The sequence below is a fragment of the Chenopodium album genome, chromosome 6 (genome assembly GCF_948465745.1).
Source record: "Chenopodium album chromosome 6, dcCheAlbu1.1, whole genome shotgun sequence".
NCBI lineage: Eukaryota > Viridiplantae > Streptophyta > Magnoliopsida > Caryophyllales > Amaranthaceae > Chenopodium > Chenopodium album.
In genome coordinates, this window is record NC_137839.1 from 74150663 (window position 1) to 74176409 (window position 25747).

Genomic DNA, 25747 nt, shown 5'->3' on the forward strand with positions numbered 1-25747 from the left:
CCGATTTTTAAATTTTCAATTAGTCAATTAGTAAAATATTTTGTGTAAATAAGGATAATATAATGTGTATCAGTAGAAATATTTCGTCTCAGTAGACATTAGGAGAAAAGACATAACCTTAAATATTGTGTAAAACCAAACAAAAATAATAATCTGTTATAAACACATAGAGTTTTCCCATGAATAATTTTATTGTTGATTTTGAGTGCTAAATAAGCATGACTCTTAAAAGTAGTTTCCTTTAGGTGCACTAGGACATCCCAGTTTGAAAAACTTTCTTCTACCATTTTGGTGTTAAGGAGTTCAACATCAACAAGTACAACATTAATATGAAAGTTACTTTATTTAACAAATAAATTAGTTTAAGGTTGTGCAGCTCAACTTGTCAACATACCTAACTACGTGTTTAATATTTCTCTACTAATCTGTAGCTTTTAAAATTTGTCCGTACTATAACATGTACCCTCCTTATTTCAATGAATTATAGGATCGATTTTCATCACTCGTCCTTATACCTTTTTGAAACCCAATAAAAAACATTCATACTTTCCCTCAATTTTCAACTATTGTATGTGCATAGCTTTGGGTCTTTGACATTCCATTGTTCTTTGAATTGCCCTTTGTTATAATATATGCAAAGTACTATAAAAAAAATACCTATTTATGAACAACATCTAGTTTTAAAAGCTCGAATATATATTTTTTTTTTTAAAAAAAAAAAGCTTGAATATAAGGGGGTTTTTTAAAGTTAATTTTTAAGGTGCATCCAAATCAAATAAAATAAAAAAGAAGCCATGATGCTTTGAAACTTATTTTAAATTTTTAATCCTGTTGTAAACAAGTGCACTAACTTCAATAAATTTGTTTGCCATATATACTACTTTAATAATTATTATTATCACTAATCATTTACTAATCAAGGACCTGTTCCAATTTACTAAAAACAAATGAACTGAATTGAGCTAATTAAAATAAATTGTTTATGAAATAAGGAAATTATAAATTGAACTGAACTGATTGGAGCTGAGCTGAACTGAAGTGAAGTTAAGCAGAACATAACAGGCCCTAAGGGCCTATTCTGATTGACTGAACTGAGTTGAATTAAACTGAAGGTAGGTGAACTTATTGAAGCTGAACTGAACTTAATATTTTATAAGAGAGGAAAATTAAGATAAGAACTGAACTGAAATTATTGAAGCTGAACTGAACTGAAAATATGCTGAAAAGAATAGTCCCTTAAGTTTACATAAAATAAATAAATAAAAATGATCTAAGCTACACTCAGATTAAACCAAAATTAGATTGGTCAGTTTGATTGAATATGACCAATCAAATATATTTTATTTATGGAAAGTATTACACTTATAATTAAAATATGCATCATCAATTTAACTGACACATTTGTCGATAAATATTTTTTACTATTGATATCTTTAATTATTTATTAGTAAAAATTATAAAACAATTAAATTACGAAAATGGACATTGTAACTAATCCAACAATATATTACAACTTTACAAGTAATAAAATTGCTGTTCAAAAAAAAAAGTAATAGGTAAAATTCATTCATTTTATAATAATAAAAAATATTAATAAAAAAATTATGTAAATAGTGTATAAATCAAAGTGATAAAAATATTAAAAAACGGATAATTTAAAAAGATATAGTCATACTCATAAGATTCTCTCAAAAAATAAAACAAAATATAGTCATAAGATTAATCAAACATACTCCGGTATTTGCGTATTTCTTATTATTCGGCTTTTATATTTACAAGTTCTCCGTATATTTTATGTAGTGTCTTGTGATACTCTAAAAGCCTAAAATAGAGACTATAGACAATCTTGCTTTATAGAACAGAAATTGCTTATGCTATTTCAGTAGATTCTCACTTTAATTTGTTGACTATATTCCATACCAAGTACTCCGTAACAAGTAGAGATTACTGCCCTGTTCTATAAAGCACGTGAAATAGCCCCCAATTTGAGCTATAGTATTGCTCCTCTTTCTAGCTTCCTGCATTTTCTTGCAAATATCATTTGAAACAATTTTTTTTTTTTTCCATCGATCTATGCAATCAATTTTGATTACATTATGTTTGTCAAAAAAAAAAAAAAAAAAAAAAAAAACACATTATGAAATTCAAGTACAAGCACAAGTATTTAGTTTATTTTACTAAGTATTTCATAAATCTACGGGCTTGTTCACATTTATTGAACTAAATTAAACTGAACTGAACTGAACTGATTGGAGCTGAACTGAACTGAACTGAATTGAGCTGAAATGAATATTTTATGAGAGAGGGAAATTAGGAGCTGAACTGAACTGAACTGAACTGATTGAAGCTGAACTAAACTAAACTGAACTGATTGAAGCTGAACTGAACTGAATTGAAATTAAGTAAATATGAACTGGCCCTACATGTTTTAGTTTCTTAAACTTCAATTCCAATAAAGAAGAATTGTCAATAAATATTTTAGTAATAATATGTGGGAATATGATTCTCTACAAATTTAGTGATCAGAAGATCCTATCAAGTTTTGATATTGCACAAGTCATTCCGCTTAGGTTTAATGGACATGGTCACGGCCATTTAGGAATTGGGAGATTTATAAGGAAATTTTCATCCCAAAAAACCTCTTAATACAAGTTAAACCTATAGCGCCTTATGATTATTAGATATAACTGTCAAATAGATTAAGCCTTATTACTTCCTTTCAAAAAAAAAATAGCCTTATTACTTAGCTTGATTATATACTTGGTTCAAATTAGGGACAAAAACAACACAAATTGTGAAGTACAAGTATATAATGACATACTTTTCATGTACTAACAATAGGCATTAGATATTGTTCTCTTCAACTTAATTCAGTTCAGTTTAGTTCCTAATTTCCTTCTCTCATAAACAATTCAGTCCAGTTTCTAATTTCTTTCTCTCATAAACAGTTCAGTTTAGTTCAATAAATCAGAACAGACCCTAAACTAAGAAAAAAATTATTATATCTAACCGTGCCTATAAAACTACAAAACCCTTGGTAAAGAGGACCCGTGTTCGATCCTCCACAACAATAATTGATGGGGGGTAACCTAATCACCCAAAACCGATATCCGAATTCGAATTATCCTAAAAGGTAAATCGAGTAAAACACACGCACCAAAAAAAAAAAAAAAAAAAAAAAAAAAAAAAAAAGGCTAAATTATACTCCGTAGTACGATAGAAAATGCTAACACATGTCACATGTGTATTCATATTTTGGGAACAACCCATATTGTAATTAAACAAATTAAGTAGCCGGCGAAATTAAGGTACAAACCACGTTCATTTTGTTGACTTTGCAAAAGTAAAATACTTCAAAAAATTTATGACTAATTGACTAATCGTAATTTGTAGACCAACTAGCAAATGCCAATGGCAAGGTTTTGCTTGTGTGATATGGAGCACTTCTCTTACTCTTATTTAGTTATTTACCTTTATTTAAGAGAATGTTCAAGTTTTTGGTTTTGATCTATTAAATTGAGTTAAACTGATTGGAGTTGAACTGAAATAAATTATTTATAAGAGAGTGAAATTAGGAACTGAACTGAATTGATTGATGTTTTTTTTTTTTTTTAGAACGAATTGATTGAAGTTGAACTAAACTAAACTAAAATTATTGGTTATGCCCATTTATGCATAATTTTTGTTGTCATTTTATTATTTTTTTAATGAAGAGAAACTTTTGTTCTCTTTATTAAACACTATAATAAAATAATTGTATTATTTTTACCGAATTAAAATTATTTTACTAAATAATATGAAATACTACATATTTTTAAAGGTAAAGAGATTAGGGCATTATAAAGAATAAAAAAAATAAAAGTATATATACAAAGTAATATTATTTAACTGATTAAAAATAAGTACTCCAGTTGTATTATTTTAAATTTTTATTTATTTTATTATATATATATATATACTACCTCCGATTCAATTTACTCGCAACAAAAAGGGTATTATTTATGAGACATAAAATATTCCTTTGTTGCGAGTAAATTGAACCAAATGTAGTATATATATATATATATATATATATACACACTTGTTTTTAAATTATTTGTACTTGTATAATTTAATGAATTTAAGATAAGGGGAGTAGTATAATATAGTCGTAGGTAATATAGGAGCTGACAGTCCTAACAAAGTGAAGCAGGCATGAGAGGCTGACTTTATGTCTACAAGTGAGAAATTCGAGATATCTAAATCAAATAAAAATATTATCTAAATTATTTGTTAATGTTAAATAAAACTGCAGAAGTATCTCATATGGATTTGGATATGAATACTTTTTTGTCGTTTTGATGTCTTTTTAGGCCACAAAATTATGCATAAATTGGCCTTTTGTGTTTGTTTAATAAAGAGAGCAACTACAGCTAAGCAACTGTTCTCATACGTTAAAATTCAGTTCAGTTCAGTATTTCCTTTTCTTATAAAATATTCATTTCAGTTCAGCTGAGTTCAGTTAATGAGAATTGAGAACAGACCCTAAGTATAGGCGTAAAATACTCCGATATATATATATATATCCGTTTCATATTATTTGCAACGATTTGACATAGAGAGAAAAAATGTCTAATATTTGCAAATAATATATAACGGTGATAGACTGGTAGTATTTATTTTAAGGTAAGGAAGCCTTCTCACTAGAAAAATTCTTTATATTTTAAATAAAATACTATAAATATATATGCGGAGTATAAATTATGTTGAAATGGTGCGATGGAGGAGGTAAAATTAGGAAGAAGAAGATCTCATTTGGATTTGCTCCCATGCATGATGCATCCTCCTCTTCTTTTTAGGTGGTATTTGCCTGCACACTGCCTCCTATACCGTACTAGATCATGCGTCCATGCTTGAAGTCATGATTCATGAACAATGTATATAGTCTGTTTTGCAGATTCTGGATTTCTAGCTAGGGTTAACACCAAAAAATAAGAAGAAAAAAAACTCCTTAGAAACAAGTTACAGTAGAATTATACACGGAGTATAAATTATTGTTTAATTAGATTGTAAATACGGAGTATTAAACATTTATTTTGGTTGATAAATTTTACAAATACGAAATAATTTACATTCTAGTTATCAATATAATAAAATGATCAAATTCAAAAGTATTCATCTATCTATGTTTGGTATCATATATGAATAAAAATTATAAAAGTTAGATATTAATAATCTACTCATCAAGACGAATCAAACTAGGTCCCACCTGACTATATTTGCTCTTATAGATTAAGGCCCTGTTTGATTCACCTTAATTTTGCTGAACTGAAATTATTTTTACTGAACTGAACTTATTTTTACTGAACTGAACTTTATTTTACTGAACTGAAATTATTTTTACTGAACTTAAATTATTTTTACTGAATTGAAATTATCTTTACTGATTTTCTATTATAATTCTTCTTAAAGAAAACTGAATTTTACTTAACTGAACTTATTTTTACTGAACTGAAATTATTTTTACTTAATATTATTTTTTTAAGGTGAAGAGAACAGGGCCTAAGAGAAATTTAGAAGATTCTCTCTTTCTTAAAAAAAGTCAAAGATTCAAAACAGGAACACCATTGTGGAACGGAGGGAGTAATAAATAAATCAATAATGGGCATAGTTTGCATTTATAAGGCTTTCATCCATGAACTTTTTAAAATCCTACTCAACGGGTTCGGTTGTTGTTCTATGGCCATAACCGCATGGGCTTTTATTTTGCGCCCAAGTCATCCCAAAAACGGGTTGAGCAAATTTAGCCCAAAAGGCCCAAATCATCCCAAAAACGGGTTGAGTTTTATAGCTCAATTTAAATTTATTTATAATACAGTGGGCTTTGTAAATCAAATTATCAAGGCTGGATTCTATAAAAAAGAAAAACTTGTGTTACGAAATGCAAATGTTAAACTACACCCAAGAGTAAAATATTTTCATCCAAAATTTTTTGGACAATACACTTACCAAACCAAATATTTTCAAATGTACCAATATAGATAAATAGATAATCCCTACTAGTAAATACACCTCATTCCTACTCCATGTCGGAGGAGATGAAGGGGAAAATCTTTAAGTATCTACTAGTCAAACTCGGATTCACATACATTTGGAATTCGAAAGACTTAATTGGCTAACTATCCAAACTTGATTTGAAGTTAGAATAATATAGGCTATTTGTATCTCTTTTATTTGAAGTACTACGTATAAATTATTACTTACTGAGTATGAAAATTGTAGAGCTTTCGCATCCTGGGATAAAATCCCTAATATGTGTAGTCAAAACACCTTTTATAGTAGTACGATCCTGTTCAATGGATAAACTTAAGTAAACCTCAAGCTTTAGTATAATTGGGCTCCATAATGTGCTTTGAGCTTTACTAATTAAGATATGATACTTTATCCTAAATATGTCTCTATGTTGGTGTTACGTTTCCACTTTGTTAAACAACTTGGATGTTGTTTGTCCAATTTTATTAGTGGCTAAAATCATCTTTGGATCTTATCATAATTAATAATACTATTATAATAAAGTTTATTGATTAGTCTCAATCAGTAATTTATTATTTCTAATTAGTCATTATACATAAGACATAATTAGTGCTAATATATATTGTTAAAATGTTGATTATTTAATGTAAGATCATGCAAAATTGTAACAGGCGCATGCATACGAGTTATAATGCATGTTTATTATGATAACTATATCATAGTATATTTTTAATTAGTTCAATCTGTAATATTATTATTTTATCTTGTCCAATGGGACCACGCCATTAGTTATTATTTGAGTGCTCAACTTTATTTTGCAATAATGTAGTCTTAAAGTCATAATGTGATGATCGATTAGATAAACCCACAACAAAAAATAATAAGTGCTCAAGGCTCCTTTTGCTTGATAGACTTAGCAAATAAACAAAGTTACTGATAGATATTTGTGTATATATCTCTCTTGATTGGTCGATAATATTTAGATATATATATGATAGTGATGGATAGCTCAAGTGGTTAGAGCTTTTCTCCCAGATTTTGGGATCGATTCTCACCCCCGCCTTTATGGCTGTCTAAACACCAAAAACTAAAAAATAATAGCATTTAGATATATTTATATGGCTCGTATAATTAATCAACAATAATATTGTATAGTTTATAAAGGAATAATGATATAGCATATAATAATGTCAATAACAATAATGAATCACTATATGTGTAGTTTTATTGAGGAATTCTTGTGTAAACTTACATAGTGAATTAGTGATGCTTGTTTGATAGAGTTCACTATTATTTGAAACGCGTACATACTTTTAGATGAATAATGGACGGTGACTTAATACTTTTTTCAAGTTTGAGTTGAGCTCCAATGTTTTACAAACTAAGTTGTGCTTTATAAAGTCTTGTCAAGCTCGAGTCAGAGTCTAATCAAATTGAATTAATCTCAAATCATTAGCCTATAATTAATGTTGGATTTTTCACAATAAGAAAGTCTCATGTCAAATATTACTTCATACACTCTTAATCTCCTACAACATCAACCTTTTATAGATTATTGTAGTACACAAATCAATAGTTTAGAAAAGACCCGCAAACCCGAGCTCAAAAATGAGTTTGGGCAACCCAAACAAGGAGGAGGAGAGTTTGGTTCACAAACAAAACTAAACAGATTCCATACTAAGACCAATTGGCAATAGTAGGAATACCTCATCTACCTTATGTAGTGGAACTATATTTTCTATTTCTCTAATGTGGGACAGTCAAAATGGATTATAATGGGTTTCAACAGAGATCATTAGAGACATATAAATATTTCTTTTCTATTGCTCACATAATTGAGATTGTAAATACAAGTATTAGACAATTTCAAATAAAACACTTTTTATCAACTTTTTAAGGCTTCTTGAAGATTTAGGTGGGTCACGGGGCAAAATTACGATCACGTTGAAAGCCCATATATTCCCAAAAGTGGGCCGGAAATGTCTGGGATGATCTAAAGCCCACATTCTTTAGAGTCAAAATCCAATCAAAAACATTTTTTTTATTCCATTGAAAGACGAGAAAGTAGTACAGAACAAAGATCACTAAACTCGGCCAATGGAAAAAGAAAAAGGGAAGTTTAATAAATAAATAAAAAATACAACGTATAAAATAATTATAAAAATAAAGTGAAAAAAAAAAGGTGAACGAGGGACCAACTTACTATCTGTCTAAGTGTATCTCAATTCCCTCAAACCATCCTGATCCTGTATTATAATTTTACAAACCATGCACTTATACTTGTAGGGCTTCATACAATCTGTAATTGCGAGAGTAGTTGGTCTTGTATGGACCCGGTTTACAATAAATTATTATAGACCCAAAATTTGACACTTTCAAATAATATAATCACATTCTGGATAATATAATCATATTTTAAGATGATATAATTATCTTTTTGTGAGTCATATTTTGAATTATATAATCTCATAGTAAATCATTTAATGAGATTATATAACAGTTTATATCTTTTGAATGATGTAATATACTATTTGATACTTTTTATAGTGATAAATTCACTTTTTGAGTGATACAAATACATAACAGTTTCAGGATAATATAATCACTTTTGTAGTAATATAATCACATTTCGTATGATATAATCACATTCGTATGGTATACTAGAAGATTAGGTTTACAATAAGTTATTGTAGACCAAGTCTATTCTAGTCTTTACCAAAGTTTGTAAGTACCTTATTTCGTATATTGTACACTTGTACACAACACATTGTTCTTAATATATTTTATAAGCAACACGAAATAAATCTAAAACAAACAAGAATATGACGATTTGTGATCTGTAGCTATGAACTTACAAATATACATTATGTTATTACTCACGTCCACTGTGGGCCTGTTCTGATTTACAGAATTGATCTAAACTGAACTTAACTGGATATTTTATGAGAGGAGGAAATTATATATATATATATATATATATATATATATATATATATATATATGGTGCACCCCATGATGAGTTTTCCACGTAAACATGTACGTTATGTATTGCTATTGTTTATCTTGTTTCCTTTTCTAATTCCCAATACAAAATGAATGGAGAGTTCAGATGTACAAATAAGCTTCATTACATTCTTAATGGATGTTATCAAAGCATTGATTCGATAGTTGTTTTAATTTGCTCAATGTGAAAAACTTTGGAGTAAGGCTTGTTCCTTTTGTTTTCAATCCAGTTTCAATTTATTTTACTTCAGTTCAACTAAAACAAAGCAAGGCTTAACTATCTCATATACTTAAAAATTTCATCATTAATAAACATGCATTTTTTGATTAGGAGATCAAATCTATACGACTTTTGTCTTAACATAAATGATCTCAAGACATATGAGCAAATGAAGTCATGAACATGTACTAATAAATCTAAAATATAGAAAACTAGCATTCTTATTAACATAGATTGAGAACGTCTACAATTGGAACCATTTATCATCTATACAAAACTAGATAATTACAAATATGGATCATAGTTACAGTTTATATTTTTATCTAATTAACTAGGTCGTGACTATATATTTTTAGAGGTTTTTCAGTGCGGCAAACCACATGGTGCGGCACGAGTTACTTGTATTTTAGGGTTACTTGTATTATGGGGTTACTTGTAGGGTGTTATTTGTATTCTGGGGTTATTTGTATGGGTTACTTGTATTATGAGGTTACTTATATGTGTTACTTGTATCATGGGGTTACTTGTATTCTGAGTAACTCCTATAAGTAACTCAAGACCAAAATCCCATACCAAACCAGTAATACCCTACAAGTAACCCCTGATCAAAACCAGTAACACTCATACAAGCAACCCTAAAATACAAATAACACATATAAGTAGCTCCTGACAAAACCAGTAACACCCTACAAGTAATCCTGACCAAAACCAGTAACACCCATACAAGTAACCCCATAATATAAGTAACACATACAAGTAACCCCTGACAGGGAAATTCCCTGTTTCTCATGGTGAGAAACAAATTTGTTTCTCATAATGGCATTTCGTGAATAAATCAACAACTTTTTCATTATTGTGGGCTCTAAAGTTGAATAAAGTTGTTGGTTTATTTTTTGTTTCTCACCATGAGAAACTGGGGCATCCTCCCCCTGACAAAACCAGTAACACCCATACAAGTAACCCCAGAATACAAGTAACACCTACAAGTAACCCCTGACAAAACCAGTAACACCCTACAAGTAACCCCGACCAAAACCAGTAACACTCATACAAGTAACTCCAGATTACAAGTAACCCCTGACAAAACCAGTAACACCCTACAAGTAATCCTTGCCGCACCATGTGGCCAGCCACATACAAAAATTTGTAATATATTTTTATCCACTATTTTTTTTCTCTCTCATTATTTCTCCAATGTCCGAAGTTACAGTTACAAAAATAACGGAATAATCCTTAAATAAAACGAAAGAATTGAAGAAAGGTAGGCAAGGAGTAGAATGAGAAGAGCACGAGTGAATAGATGACAAGTCACAATCACCAAGGTAGAGTATTCCGTAGTAGTGGGGGCCCAGTAAGTAGAGTGGGGTAAAAGTGTAAAATGAGCAGTCCTCACTATTTTAATTTTAATTTGGCACTTTGCTTTTCAACAGTTTTCAACACTCATACATGGACCGTACTTTTCTTTCAATGTCTTGTTCTACGAGTACCTTTTTTTTATTTTTTAATATAAGATTAAAGACTCTATTGAACTGACACCTCTCACAAGTTTAGATAATTCAGTTTTGTAGGTCGACGCTTGAGAGTAGAGAGGGGAGGTAAGAGAATTCCCCTATGCTTAAGAGTATATTACTAACTACGAAAAATGAATCATGCATTACAATTTTTTTTTTTTTTTTATATGCTTATGATAATTCTCTCTTTGCTAACTTGACATCAAATTAAGAACAATGATCAGGCTTCAGTTACTTAATCTTGTACGACGTACTTATAATTGTATATACAACCTCCGGTCCAAATTACTCGCAACTTTAGGGTATTATTTGTGAGATATAAAATATTTCAAAGTTGCGAGTAATTTGGACCGGAGGTAGTATAATGTATATTGTTGTTTCGTTTCAAGACTCATTAAACTGGTGCATAATATTGATTATTGGCACTCCATTAGTCCATTTTGTTGTACCAGCACCACTACAGTAGATACAGAGCATGAATTTACAATGCAGTCGGTAGTTGTCAAGTGGTTGGACACAAAAAATAAGGGTCTGAAAACAATTAAATTGTACTAAACTAAATTGATTGGGGCTGAATTGAACTGAATAGAGCTGAAATTGATTGTTTATGAGAGAAGAAAATCTGAAACTGAACTAAACTGATTTGATTGGAGCTAAACTGAACTGAACTAAAATTAAGCTGAACAAAATAGGCCCTTATAGTCCCAGAGTCCCTTGTCACATACTCACATTTACCAGACACCAGAATTTTGGTGTTAGTGATAAGCTGATAACTGATATTCCCTCCATTTTTAAATACTTACTCCTCCATGGCTCCATGTGCGGAGTTTTATACGTATTGTATTTTTTGACAAATATCATGAGTCTATATAAGAAAATAAAGAGGCCAATCCCCCGGCTTCCTGGAATAACTATATATAGTAATTCCTTAATACTCTTTAAAATGACTATTAAGGAAGTAATTACAAGATTGCTTTGCATTCCATGATCCAAGAATTTACCTAATAACAAGACTTTTAGATGCTTCTAAATAACTAAACAATTTTTTTCTCTCCTTAAATCAAGCTAAGGCCTGGACTATCAATTATGTAGCATTAGGCGTTAATATATTTTTTTATTTTTTTTTTAACATTAAAATAATCATCAAGTCATCATAAAATTCACATATATTTTTTCCTTTTTATTACTGTGCTTAAAATCTTACTCGCTCCGTCCCTTATTTTTTAAGTTATGACGTATATCCGTATTATATTATTGTAGTGTAGAATACATCTGGCAGAATTTGGTGGTACCAAGATAAATTATGTATTGTGGTACAGTACATATACATTATACGGACCAATGGATGATGAGTTGAATAGAGTTGGTGCATGTGGTACAGTAGTAGTATGGGGTGAGGTACTGGAAAGACAAGCAATATGACAAATTATTGAGATGTACTCCTTATATTTGAAGGAAACATATATTGTCATATTGAAGGTAGGGTTGTGCACTTATGCATGGGTCAATTACATGGATTAATATTTAATACTGTATCGTTATGTTTCATTAAGTAATCAACAACTTAAAAAAAAAAAAAAAACATACTCGTACCCTGTATTTATTAAAGGTTCAAGTACCCAAATTTTCGAATCAAATATTAAATGTTGTTTGTGATTAAAATTCGAAAATTCATGTGCGAATATATATAAGAAGGCAAAAGCTAATGAGCGTCCCCGGGGCGTTAGATAAGAGAATTAAAGTGCAAATATTAGAGTAAAATTAAGAATTACTCACGCCTTCTTCAAATACAATTTGATAATTATGTGTATATAAGCCATAGAATATTTACAATAATTTTCAAAACCCATAAAATGTAGATGTTAAAACAACTTTCATAATCAAAACAATTATTGGTTATATTACTTATATTTAGGGCATGTTCTGATTTACTGAACTGAACTGAATTGAGTTGAAATGAATATTTATGAGAGAAGGAAATTAAGAACTGAACTATAGAATTGATTGGAGCTAAACTGATCTGACATTAAGCTGAAAAGAACATACCCTTAGCATGCATGCTCAAGCATATTATTGTCTTTGCATTCTTGTTTTTTGTGGCATGAGGCCTCGCAGTTTCATTTTATGCTATAATAATTCAGATTAAAGAATTCAGGAAAATTCCTAAACTCGACCTTATGAATCTATACCACCTTTCAAATTATTTGAAAATTGGGTTTACAATCCTAAATATTTATAATAAATATCTAGTAATCCGAGAAAATAATATCCCTACAAAAGAAAAGAAGCCTCATTGTATAGATAAATCGCAAAATTTAACTTTACAATTCACGAATGGTTGCTGTAGTTTGATGAGAAGTGGATGGATGAGGGGGAAAAAATTATTAAAAAAAATAGTTAAGTACACCTCATACTTAATTATTTTATAGAAAAAATTGTCCGGAATAATCCCACTTTTGGGTCGCCCGCTAAAAATAATCTCACCTTTGGGGTATTTTTAAATAATCCCACCTTTACCCCCTAATCTACTCCCAATGGTACCAAGTCACCGGTTACCTGTTAAAAAAGTTTTTTTTTTGGGGGGGGGGGGGATTTAAAGTACACGTGTCACTATACATTTGTCTAAAATTATAATTTTAAAAGGGGGGAGGGGGAGTCAGCCAACTACCCTTCCACCAGCCCCAGGCCCCAGCCACCGCACTCGATCACTGAATTGCAGCAACCATCGGATCAGAGCTCGCCAAATCGCAACAACCATCGGGGAGGCCGAACTCGAGCCAGGGAAAATGGAGGGAGGTCGGGATTGCAACCATGAGCATATCGAGACAGGGGAAGGGGGAAGGGGCGAGATCGGGATGGCGATAAGATTTCTAAGGGTGGCGAGATGATTTTATGGGCCGAAAAAGGGATAAGGGAAAAGGAGAGGGCAAAAAAAGTAGCGGGGGAAAGAGGTCGGGATCGGGACGGAGAGGATTCGAAGGTGTTTAGTGGTTCAGGGGGAGGGATATAGAGGTTAGTGCGTTCAAGGGGAGGGGTACGACGATCGGGGCAGCACAACGCGTCGCTCTGGCGTTGAAAGGCTGGCAGGCGATCGGGGTGGTGGGATGGTAGGAGTGGGTTGGCGTGATAGATGGTTAGGCTGGTGGGGGTGATTTTTTTGTTTATTTTTCAAAGGTTGTTTGGTGGTTCAGGGGATGGGGTGCAAGCGTGCCGCTGAAGACGGCGCGCAGGGTTTAGGTGACCAAAGCCACGAGGCAGGGGTGTAGGAGCGGCAGGGAAGGCTTGGGCTGGTGGTGGTTTTTACATAATTATTTATTTTATTTATTTTTTCCTTAAAAAAAAATTAACTTTTTTGTAAAAAAATTATTTTATTTTTATTTTTTTTGACAAATCACAAGCAAACACGTGTCAAGTAACTTGTTATAACAAGTTACATGACCGGTTGAAACCATTTTAAGTAGATCGATATCAACGGTGGGATTATTTAAAAATAACCAAAAGGTGGGATTATTCTGGACAATTTTTCCTATTTTATATGTGAATTTTAACCACTAAAAAAATATATATTTTGCAACGGTTTTTTTTTTTTTTTTTTTTTTTTTTTTTTTTTTTTTTTTTAATACCAAGTACATATTCTTACAAATCTAATAAGATCTCATATATTATCCCTATGATTAAGCTTATATATTCAAAGTTCACTCAATTTAAACAATCATATCACATCAGATCAAATAAAAAAAAAAAAAAAGGGTTTAGATTAGATTAGACTAGATCACTAGATGGATTAAAAACACAAGGAAAACATAAAAATAAACTACACATAGCCTAATTTCTTCTATCAATTTAACACATATTTAAACCTCAGCTCCCTTATTTAAATACTACAGAGTACTATCAAGTAAAGTAAAAATACGGTCCCTTAACTTTGGTATAAGTTTGATTTAGGTCCCTCAACTTTCAAAAGTCTGATTTTGGTCCCTCCACCACCACTGAAAACTTATTCCGGCAAAATAATTGATGACTAGACAAAGTTTAGGGACAAAATTGATGAGTTGTCAAATGAAGGGAAAAGTTTAGGGACCTTGCCCATATGACGTGGCACTTTTTATTAATATTGGTGAAAGTTTAGGGACCTTGGCAGTCCATTTTTCCCCAAAATGGGTATTAACTTAGGTGATATAATCAGAAGGCTCCATTTATTCCTCATGAAATTAGAAGCCCACAAGAGTACTTTTCATCACAAAATTGTATTACGCCATTGTTGCTGATGTCGGGTTGGGAATTTGGCGAAACAAGGGAGCAAAAAGAGTTCAAGCTTGCGAAAGTATCATCTGCTGAAGGTAATGCCATCCACTAATTTGGAAATTCTTATATGTGCCATGAATTGTATAATCAGCACGAAAATCATTAAAAAATTTCAAATTCCCTAAACTTTAGTACAGTCAGCATTGGAAGTCCCTAAACTTTGGTCCAGTCAACAATTAAATAATAGCAAGGTCCCTAAACTTTGCTGACTCATTCTTATAGCCACCACAATTGATGAGTTATTGGTGGTGGAGGGACCAAAATCAAACTTTTGAAAGTTGAGGGACCTAAATCAAACTTATACCAAAGTTTAGGGACCGTATTTGGTCTTTACTCGAGTACTATCTCCGTCCTTTTATTAAGACCATATTTTCCATTTTGGGTAACCAAAACTAAGAGTCTATTTCTATTTATAAGTTGTACTTTATTTTTGACAATATTATTTTCCTTTTGATGATTTGTCATTGTTTTTGTACTTTTGACATCAATTTTTAATACTTTTTCTCTCCTTCTCATCAATAACTAGTGTGTGGCCCGAGCGATGCTCCGGGTTATTTTTTTAACACTTGTAATTGAATAGATAGGTTCATTTTTTTTGTTATTTATTCATTCATTATTTGTATATAATTTATAATAATTTCTCATTAAACCTTTGAATAAATTATTTATGGAACAACTATTGACTAATTATATAAATATGTTCTTGTTAAAAAAAAAAAAATTATACATACATATTTTTTGTATATAATTTATAATATAATGAAAATAAAGACATAATTATCATCAAAATAATTAAATAACTAAAATTTATAACAGTACTTAATTTTTCTTGCTTGTATGTATTATCTCGATGATCATAATTAGCAAATAATAGGATTAATTTTTTTTAAGAATTGCATTTATTAAATGTTCAGATCTCTATCCAATCCATATACTTATATATTTATGAGTCGAGTATTAAAACATGATTAATATATGGATGAGACGGTAAGACATCTAATGCATATTTTTGTGGTTGTGAGTTCGAATCTCATGATAAACATTTTTATTTGAATATGCTTTTCTTTCTCTGTATTTCTTTGCCCACATGCATATTTATACTCCCAATCATTAGTTTTTACAAAATTACAACTTTCTCAATTCCGATAAAAAAACCAAAAAGGTTCTTAATAAAAAGGATAAAAGGTAGTAGTATCTTCTAGAGTTGTCAAAATCAAACTGATCCGAAAAAAACCATCCGTCTCGAACTGTAATCTATCCGATTTGATCCCATAAATTCAAGACCCAAACCCGATCTGTAACCGAGCTGAACTCAACGCGTATCAGAATTGACCCGATTTGAACTTTACTCGGTACCGATTTGACTCAACTTGAACTTAAACTGAACTGGTATGACTCGACCTGAACTTAATCCAAACTGAAATTGCGCTTGACCAAAAAAATACTAGATTCAATCCAATCTGTTTTTTTTATCCAAATTGATATTAACCAGACCTGATTTTGATCTGACCTAATTTTGACTTAATATGATTTTAAACCAACCATATTTTTAAATCCAACTTGTCATTTACTTTTTTTTTTTTTTTTTTTTTTTTTTTTCTTTTTGAAACATATTTTAGTGACACGATTCAAAAAGATGACACTGAATGACTTGCTATCGAACCAATAACAAAATAAATAAATAAAAGACTTAATAATTACTACAATTTCAAGAATGTAATTATTTGAATATTAAATTTGGTTAACCCAACCAAAATTCAGCCAAGCATGAAAAGTTTTTGAATCAAAATTGACCGAATATTGAATCAACCTTAATAATCAAATCGAACTTAACATAATCGAAATGAACCGAATCAGTATCAAGAATCAACCTTATCCAAATTCATCCAACCCAAAATTAACCCAGTCAAATCTGTTTTAAACTCCGATCCGAATTTATATGAACCAATTTGAAGTTGACCCGACTCAAACCCAATAAATTTTGACCAAAATTTAACACGATTTGAAAGTAAACCGATTCGACCTGAGGTGGGTTAACAGGGTGGATAGTTTTAAATCGAATATACCCGATTTGAATATATTCGACCCGTCATAAATCAATCCAAACTCCATCCTGAATAGACTAGGAGTATCCATCATCTAAGGGACTAAGAGTAGTTGTTAAAAGACCAAATGAAGACCATTTTAAAAGTTCACATCTTTGTTCCCATTCCCATACATCCCTAGCTATTGTTTACACACTTTTCTCTCTCCTCACTCTTCACTACTCACTTACTCAGTCCACACTCCTCTCTACACTAGTAACACTACATAAAACAAAAACAAAAACAAAAACATCTGAATCTTTCAACATTACACTATTATCCAAATTCCAAAGCCTCTCTTCTCAAAATCCTACTTACATAACTAATTTTAATTTTCTCCTTCACTTTACAATTTTATTTTCTGTAAGAAAGAAGCTTGAAAAAATAAAAAAGCTGAAAACTTTATTCTTCATTTTCGGTGAATTAATAATATTTATTATATAATAAACAAATTAAAATTTTTTGAAAATGGGTGAAGGTGAAAATTGGGGATGGCAACCAAGTGGGTCTCCAACAATGAATTTGGAGAGATCAGATGTACATTGGAGTCATTTTGACAGTTCTGTAAATGCAGTTTCATTTGGTTTTGTTGCTACTGCTGTTCTTATTTCAATGTTTCTTGTTATGGCCATTTTTGAGAGGTTTCTCCGCCCAAATCCGCCGGAACTTCCGCTGCCTAGCCGCCGTGACATTGAATCCCAACTGGGTTTCCATTCAAAGCTTGGTTACTCTTCTCCCAAGGTTTGTTTTTCACCTTTTTTTACTATGCCTGTTAACTGTTTGATGAAATTACTGAATGAAGTTACTGCAGAAAATCTGAGGAATCAGAAGTGTTTTTTACTCAATTTGTGTACCCTTTATGTAAAATGATTTGATTCTGGAAAAAATTTGCTTTTGTTTGGTGTAAAAGTTTATTTCTTTAATTTGGTGAGTTACCCTTGAATTGTGGAAATTTTTTGCATTTTCTTTTTTGTTATCATGTAATTGGTTTCTAATGTTTAAGTAATTTGCTAACTTTATCAGCAGGGTAACAGCCTTCCTGGATTAATGTGAATGTGACCATTTTTTTTATCACTTGGTAGTATTATTATATACTCCGTACTTCGCTTTAATCTTTTTATGCTCCCGAAAGCTCTTTAAATTTGGTAATTTAATAAGATGATTTCAATTCATAGCATTACATGGATTCTGTCACATTTGAGGAAACTTAGATATTTTGTCTCCAGTATATCTGAATTTGCTAGTACGGAGTAAGATTTATCCTGTTTTAGTAATTTAGACCGTGTTCGATACTATTATTCAATTTATCTGAACTTATTTGCACTTATTGAAACTTTACTGTAGTTGTGAACTAAACCTACTGAAATTTATGGTAGTTGTGAATTGAACTCATTGGTACTACTTCGTATATAATAATGGCATTCTTAGGATGTCTTAGCTTCCCATGTGATTTTGGTCCTTCTGATTTGAACTCTTTCCTGAGTTTTTCCAATTTTATAATCATGCAGAAACCCTTTTCATCTGCACAGTCATGTGGATGAAATGGTGGTACTAATTTCATTTAGGGTAATGATTATTTTCTAAAGATTAAGAAAGAAACAGATGGAAAGAAGAAAACGATAATTCAATTTTCTGTGGACGTAACTTTACATGGTCCATCCCCATCACATACTAAATTGGACACTCTTCAATAATTTTATTTTGGCCTATAGTCTAAAGTAAACCTCTAGCTACTACAAAGCTGCAAGTCCTTTGAAACATATTTTTGTTTTATTTGAGGTTAAATTCTCTAAGCTAGTTGTGTGAGTTGGAGTACATTGATTATAGCAAGACTCTATAAACCTTCTTACTCGTGTCCAAGTATGCAACCCATATGCATCTATCGGTTAAGAGAAGATAGATACATGGGAGCATTGTGGTCATTTTAGATAGGCCTTTTAGAGTTTTTTAATCAGGGTATATTTGGGACTTTCGGGATGATGGATAAAAATATTTAATTGCTGTTACGCACTTGTATGTAGGTTGTATTGGTCTTGAGTCCACTGATACGCACGAAAGCAATAGTAGCAATGTTGCATGGAACCTTGCATTTGTGGATCTTAGTCCCTTGCAAATGTTGCAATGTAATATTGTCAAAATCCCCACATGTGCAGAATTGAGTTTGTCTTTTGGATTTTTTTGAGTGCCTGATTAAAAAATCAATGGCTCAACCAACCTCTTGTCTGCTAGATGTTTAAGTTGCAAAGCAGCCCGAGGGCCATGATGCTAATGCTTACCAGTCAAGACAGAAATCTCCTAATATTGCAGATTTCTGATGGCCCATGAATACCCAGATGCATATAATATAATGTCCCACATGACTAATGTCTTCATAGTTTTTATAGTTAATTCCCTTTCTTCATGGACAAGCCTTGTTGTCTTCTTTTAAGCTATTAATTTATTGTTTATCTTAGCCCATTCAGAAGAGCAAATCATTGTTTTCATTCTTGTCTATGCTGTCTCACTCGCTGTCTAGCTAATAAATTTGTCATCAAGATTTCAATGTTTTGTCATCTTCAATCTTGTTTAGAAAGCTAACAAACACTGCCTTTTAGTATTATGTAATGAAGATAAATAGTCGTAGTAGGTCGGCATTCTAATATATTACTCCGTATAATTCAGCATGGATTAGGTCATTAGGAGAGATATTTTTAGCATTCCTCCATCTTTACCTCCAAGGGTTTTGACATTCTATGGATGTGTCTTGGAAGGATCAATTGACTTGTACTTCATTATTTTTCTATCCTGACTCTGATTTCCCTTCCTTCATTTGCTTCAAATCCATATTCAACTTTTTATAGAGACATTGATTTCTTTGTGTGTTACAGCTCCAATACTTTCCATTAGCTTGAAAAACATGTAATTTACAGAGTTTGTTAAGCTACGTGCATTTTTGTGTGTGCCAATTTTATCTTTTAGGGTCCTATACTTCCTATTAGTAATGACACTTGCACTTAAAACTTGGTCATAAAAGATTATGTTCTTCAAGTCTACTGCATGTTGCAAACTTGCAATTGATACTGAACTCCTTGGGAATTGGGATGTCACACAATTCTTAAGATTAGATGACTCTGCCTTTATTGACCTGCTTTTATTGACATACAATAGATGCAATCATACACGGACAAGTATATAATTTTTGTGGTACCCCGAGCTTTAATACCATGTACGGAATTTAGGGTAAAGCAACCAGTTGGGAGTAGGTGCTCGTATACATTGTTATATTTTTTTTAAAGTAAAAAAAGGGCTTTACTGAGCCGGAACCCTTCACGGGTCAACCTAGGCCAGCTGGCTAGGCACTTTGGGAGTGTGGGATAGGGTAAGGGGATCCCTCCTCCACTTTGGTAGTGTGGGATAGGTAAGGGGATCCTCCTCCAAAGTGGGGATTGAATCCCCAACCTTGAAGTTAGAAGGTGCTCTCCTTTCCACAAGGCCGAGCTTAGCTTGGTATATAATTGTTAGGTTAGATCACAAACTTTTACATATACGTGTATGTTTTTTATCCTCTTATATAGAATGATACCAGCTGCTCTAATCAGCTGTTTGTTGATCTTATCTTATTTAATTTTTGGTGGTTTTTGTGGTTCCTATGTTGCCATCAGTCCTGCAGAAGGCCTGCTTGTGTGACAGACAGAAATAGAGTAGACATTTTTAACAGTGTGATGTCTAAATTGTCATTTTAATGTGTCTTTGTTTTCGTCTTCAGATGACAGTCTACTCTCAAGAGCATCCGGTAGTGATGCCTGGAGATAATATTCCAACTTTCATTGCTCATCCGGTTCCTCTTCCGTGCCCTCCTGACCGCATCCATTGGCCACCCTGTAAGTTTAAATTACCTCCAAAAGGCCCTCAAAATGCCAGAAGTACCCTGCAAGCTATCGTAAGAGAATCAGTCTAAAGATAGATAGCACAATAGCACATATTGTTGCAAATTTCTTTTTAATATGGACAATTTTTAGCTCGCACAATGGAGATTTTCTTCTCCATTTGAGTTGTTTACTACTTGTACATAGAGCATCTCGCTCCTTTGTGTAGACTCGCCCTTTCACTTTGAGAGACTGAGGCGAGCAAGGCTTACTGCTTTCAGTTTCTAGGGGTCGATGAAGTTGCGGATCAAATTGAAATCCCCGGTTGTAAAAAAATTGGAATATGTAATTGATATGTTGAGCACAAGCTGATTCATACCATGTTTTGGACCAAGTTTTTTGACATGGTCAGAAATTAGAGAACCAACATGTTCTAAACATTATTTTTATATTTCACTGTCATTTACATCATTTTGAAAATTACAACGGTAATCTTTGTTATCTTAACACTCTTTGTTGCCGGAGTATTGATGTTACATGAACCTGAGCTATATAGGTGATATTGTGGACACAATTTATGCCGTATGACTAATATACATATATTGCCAATAATTCGAATTATTTTTAGCAGATATTTCCAAATTTATGCATATATTGCCAATAATTCGAATTATTTTTCGCAGATTTTTCCAAATTATAACTAGACTTGGTGAATTAACTACATGCTTTATTACTACGTATCATTCATATGTTTCAGTCTTTAAACGAAGCATGTTATACAATAGTTTCTGTTGCATGTATGTCAAATGTTGATTTATGTGACCAAACATAATTTCATATCAAGGTGGGGACTTTATTTATACAATTATACACGAATATAATTCATTGACAGAGTATGTAAACCAATTGACAATAAATTCATGTTTGATTGTTTGTTTGTTTGTCTTACTAGACTGCATACTTTGATTTAATATGTGACCTAACTTTTTATATCAAGGTTTATCTATTAAATAGTCACTTTCATATTGATTGTATTTTATTCAGACCATCTTCCTTTGTCATGCAAAATATATATAGATCAATCTTGATTTTGACACCTCAACCCTAAATTCTAACACGACTATTGTCTTTGTTGACCTACATTTAATTTGTTAGAAAATTTAATTACTCTTTACATAGATTTTTTTATTAATTGTGAATGATTAGTTATGATAATTTTTTTTTACTAAATAATATAGAATTGTAAAAACACTCATAGTTAAGGGTTTAAAGTTAAAATTACTTGAATAAAGATAGTGTAGGGAGATCTCTGATTTACGTGCCTTGGACTTGGCCCGACCCACGGACGAGCCTAATCACTAAAGTGAGGGTTATGCTCAATTTAAGGCCATGATCTATCGTAAACACTCATAATTAAGGGTTTAAAGTTAAAATTACTTGAATAAAGATAGTGTAGGGAGATCTCTGATTTACGTGCCTTGGACTTGGCCCGACCCACGGACGAGCCTAATCACTAAAGTGAGGGTTATGCTCAACTTAAGGCCATGATCTATCGCCTAGGTCCCTCCCACAATAGTAAAAAAAAAATGGGGTGAGAGAGGCTCGAACTCTCGACCTCAGGATCACTCAACAAGCTATGAGACCTACGCGCTAGCCAACTGCGCCACCACCCCAATGTTGATACATTTAGCTCTAAATTAATTATAACTCCAAAAACAAGCAAGTAGCCAATCACAGAAATTGCACTTCAAGAACTTAAAACATCCAACTAAATGCTATTGTATTACATCACGGTATTATTAGTTTTTTTTGTCCAAGAAGCTAAGTAACATTGCTTTATTCTTAATAAAAATAAAAGTGCATATAATTTAAAATTTTAAATACCCTAAGCCTGAAACAAGAAAAACCTTCTCAAGTGAGAAGTAAAAACTTGTAGACAAACTCTAAATATAATCCTCATAAAACAACTTAGCTTGTAGTAGGACTATATATTGCAATGATTTTCAAGTTGATTCATCATCAGCAGTTATGTCAATACCACGGTTGTTCCGAGGCAATATGGATTGCAGAGAAGTCCAATTAGGAAGAATTTTCTTAACCCCGCCAATAAGAGAGTCATCTGTTGAACCAGGAGCAAAGTTTATGAGCGCATACGAGTCACCTTTAAAGAGGTAAGCCTCATTGTTTCGGTGTGAAGCAAATGCCGCATCAAACCCGCTTTCGAAGATGGTGTTCCTCAAACTACCAAACCCCTGTGATATAGAACGGATGGCGATAAGACGGGGAGAGGCATTGTTGTCCATCTTGTAGTTTATAAGAGCATACTGATCGCCTTTAAATAGATAGGCTTCATACGGAGTAGATGACTCAAAAGCGGCATCTACTCCGTTTTGGAAGTCAGTGTTTTTGAAGAAAGGGAACATCTTAGTGATAGTCATGGGACCGCTGGTGATACGGTCGTTTGTTGTGCCCGGAGCGTAGTTCATCCGGGCACATAAATTTCCTGAAAAAATAAAAGCTTCATACTTATTATCAGATCCAAAAGAACAATCTACTCCATACTCTCCAAAGGCGGTACCCTTTAGTGAATGGAACCCATAGGGTATCAAAAGCGGTCCGTTGAGTACTCTGTCATCTGATGACCCTGGTGCGTAGTCGAGTAGCAGATACTCGTTCTTCATGAAGAGGTATACTTCATTAGTACGCGACGAACGGAATGCAGCGTCAATATAGCCCTCTGACTTACTTACCCCATCAGTGTACCATTCTATCATGGAACAATTGGTGGTGTTGTTCTTTTTATCCCCTGATAATTGACATTTGTTTATGCTTAGACTTACCCTTTCGCCGTTTTCAGCTTTGTAGTAAGTTATTGGTCTTTGAAGGTTGATCAGCCTTTGCGGATGGGATTGTGGGTTGAAATTCGAGTTTATAAATAGTACATTGTCTACTCTTTCTCGTCTTGAACACCTGTTTCATCGAATTATAATAAACTTTTCGTAAATATTGGAGGGAGAGGGTAAATAATACAGAGAAAATTAAATTGACAAGACAAGAGAGGAAAGTAGACAGTACAGTAGTAAATCAAAGACATAATAAATTAAGCCAATTGATAATATGCTACATGACTACATCTTGGACTAGCTAGTAAAATAAGTTGGTCTAGGCTAAATATTTAGTTATTTACTGCATTAAAATATAACATCTACGTTAACTTTGATAGTGCGACATTAAAGATATATGCAATCAATAATTCACAATGATATATGCAGATGAATAACTTTATGAAACAAAGAGAGTAACCAAAATTGAGATTACGATGAAACGGGAAATTTAGGATCAACGTTTGGAATTTAGTACTGTAGCTAGTAAGGGATAATAAGTATCAACGTGAACTCCTTGAATGTTGACTTTCTCAAGTGATATAAATTCCAGACATGCATATATACGAAAGTGGTTAGTTTTATGATCAGATTAATGGTTATATAGTGTAAATTAGAATTAAATTGATAATAAGAAAGAGTTTAATAAAATTGTGACGAACAAACCTTGAGCCACTGCTAACAACAAGCCTAAATCGTTGGGCAGAACGGATGTATTGAGGTGCAATACCAGCAACAAAGCAAACCTCATCTTGGGAGGTAATCTGGTATCGTTGGTCATCAAGAGTTTGAGCCATCAAGATTCCCCCAGGTGCATAAATCTCATACCGCCACGCTTCCACAACCAGCCGGTCTTGATTCGGGGGGAGCTGGATCGAAGGGTACCAGCCGCTATTAAGCGTGGTACTGACAAATGCATAATTAGTTGGGTGTACGGTATTCCCAAGAGGACGCCCAGTATTATTCTTAACATAGTGTTCTAAATTGTAGAACACATTGTCTTGGGTGTCTTGTTGACGCCTCACCTGAAACCCATCTCGAAACACGTCCTCATAATGAGCACGGTCCCACCTGAACACACGACGGCTGACATCTGAGTCTCCGGTACTGTTCCGGTAAACAATGTCAGGTAAGGGCGGATCTAAGGTCTGACAGTTGAAGTAGTGGATTGTTTCTACTAATGATTGAACTCTCAACTCTTCATCTTGTGTTAAAGGTTGTGGGTAGCTTGCCGCACAACCTCTCCAAGGAGAATTTGAAGGGATTGACATTTTTTTTTATTACAACTTTTGTTTAAGCTCTTAAGTATAAGTGTGTTGTGGAATGCATGTTCACTACTACAAATTTATAGACATGGATTTCAAATAGTTAATCATATTGCATATATATTTTCCATTTACAATTTACCATAACAGTGTAAATTGTATTTTTATTTTAACTCTTAAGACTCAAATTTAGTATAAAAAAGGATCATTAACACTTCAGTTTACGTGTAGGTAATTGCCTTTGTACTTTTTTTTTCCAAGATGCGAAAAATTGTTGTTGAATTTTTTTTATTTTTTTTTTTAAGACTAGAAAATTCTTACGGCTCATAAACTGAAGCATAGACAAGCCAAGGCAATTCCTAGCACATATATTGAGTTGAAATTGCTAAGTTTTTGGCTAACTTCAACCTCAAATTTGACTATTATGGCCCCAAAATGACCCCATATAACATCAATAGAGGAAATTTCACGGCTAAAATAAAATAAAATAAAATAAAATCGACATTAAGGCACTACTTGTTCACAAATCGAGGTCTTCATAGTCGTTTAATTATTATCAATTTCTACTTTAAATTATTCTAAACGTTAACCAAACATTTTCTTTGTTTTTTTTTTAAAAA

General features: G+C 32.3%; 2 protein-coding genes and 1 non-coding gene across 3 annotated transcripts; 1 reads left to right on the plus strand and 2 right to left on the minus strand.

Annotated features, from left to right (window-relative positions):
• The first annotated feature begins 17263 nt into the window (after positions 1-17263).
• LOC145635258 (uncharacterized) lies at positions 17264-21470 on the plus strand. The gene is made up of 2 exons (XM_081686545.1): positions 17264-17876; positions 20881-21470. The coding sequence occupies exons 1-2, from the start codon at positions 17604-17606 to the stop codon at positions 21070-21072; spliced, it is 465 nt and encodes a 154-aa protein (XP_081542671.1). The 5' UTR covers positions 17264-17603; the 3' UTR covers positions 21073-21470.
• A 1097-nt stretch (positions 21471-22567) lies between these two features.
• Positions 22568-22653, minus strand: TRNAM-CAU (transfer RNA methionine (anticodon CAU)). The gene is given in 2 exon segments: positions 22568-22603; positions 22616-22653. It is a non-coding gene; the product is annotated as a tRNA-Met (tRNA).
• A 330-nt stretch (positions 22654-22983) lies between these two features.
• On the minus strand, positions 22984-25133 carry LOC145637228 (uncharacterized). The gene is made up of 2 exons (XM_081688703.1): positions 24529-25133; positions 22984-23950 (listed from the first exon to the last, which is right to left on the minus strand). Exons 1-2 carry the CDS (start codon positions 25131-25133, stop codon positions 22984-22986), a joined length of 1572 nt encoding a protein of 523 aa, XP_081544829.1.
• Between the last annotated feature and the right edge of the window lie 614 nt (positions 25134-25747).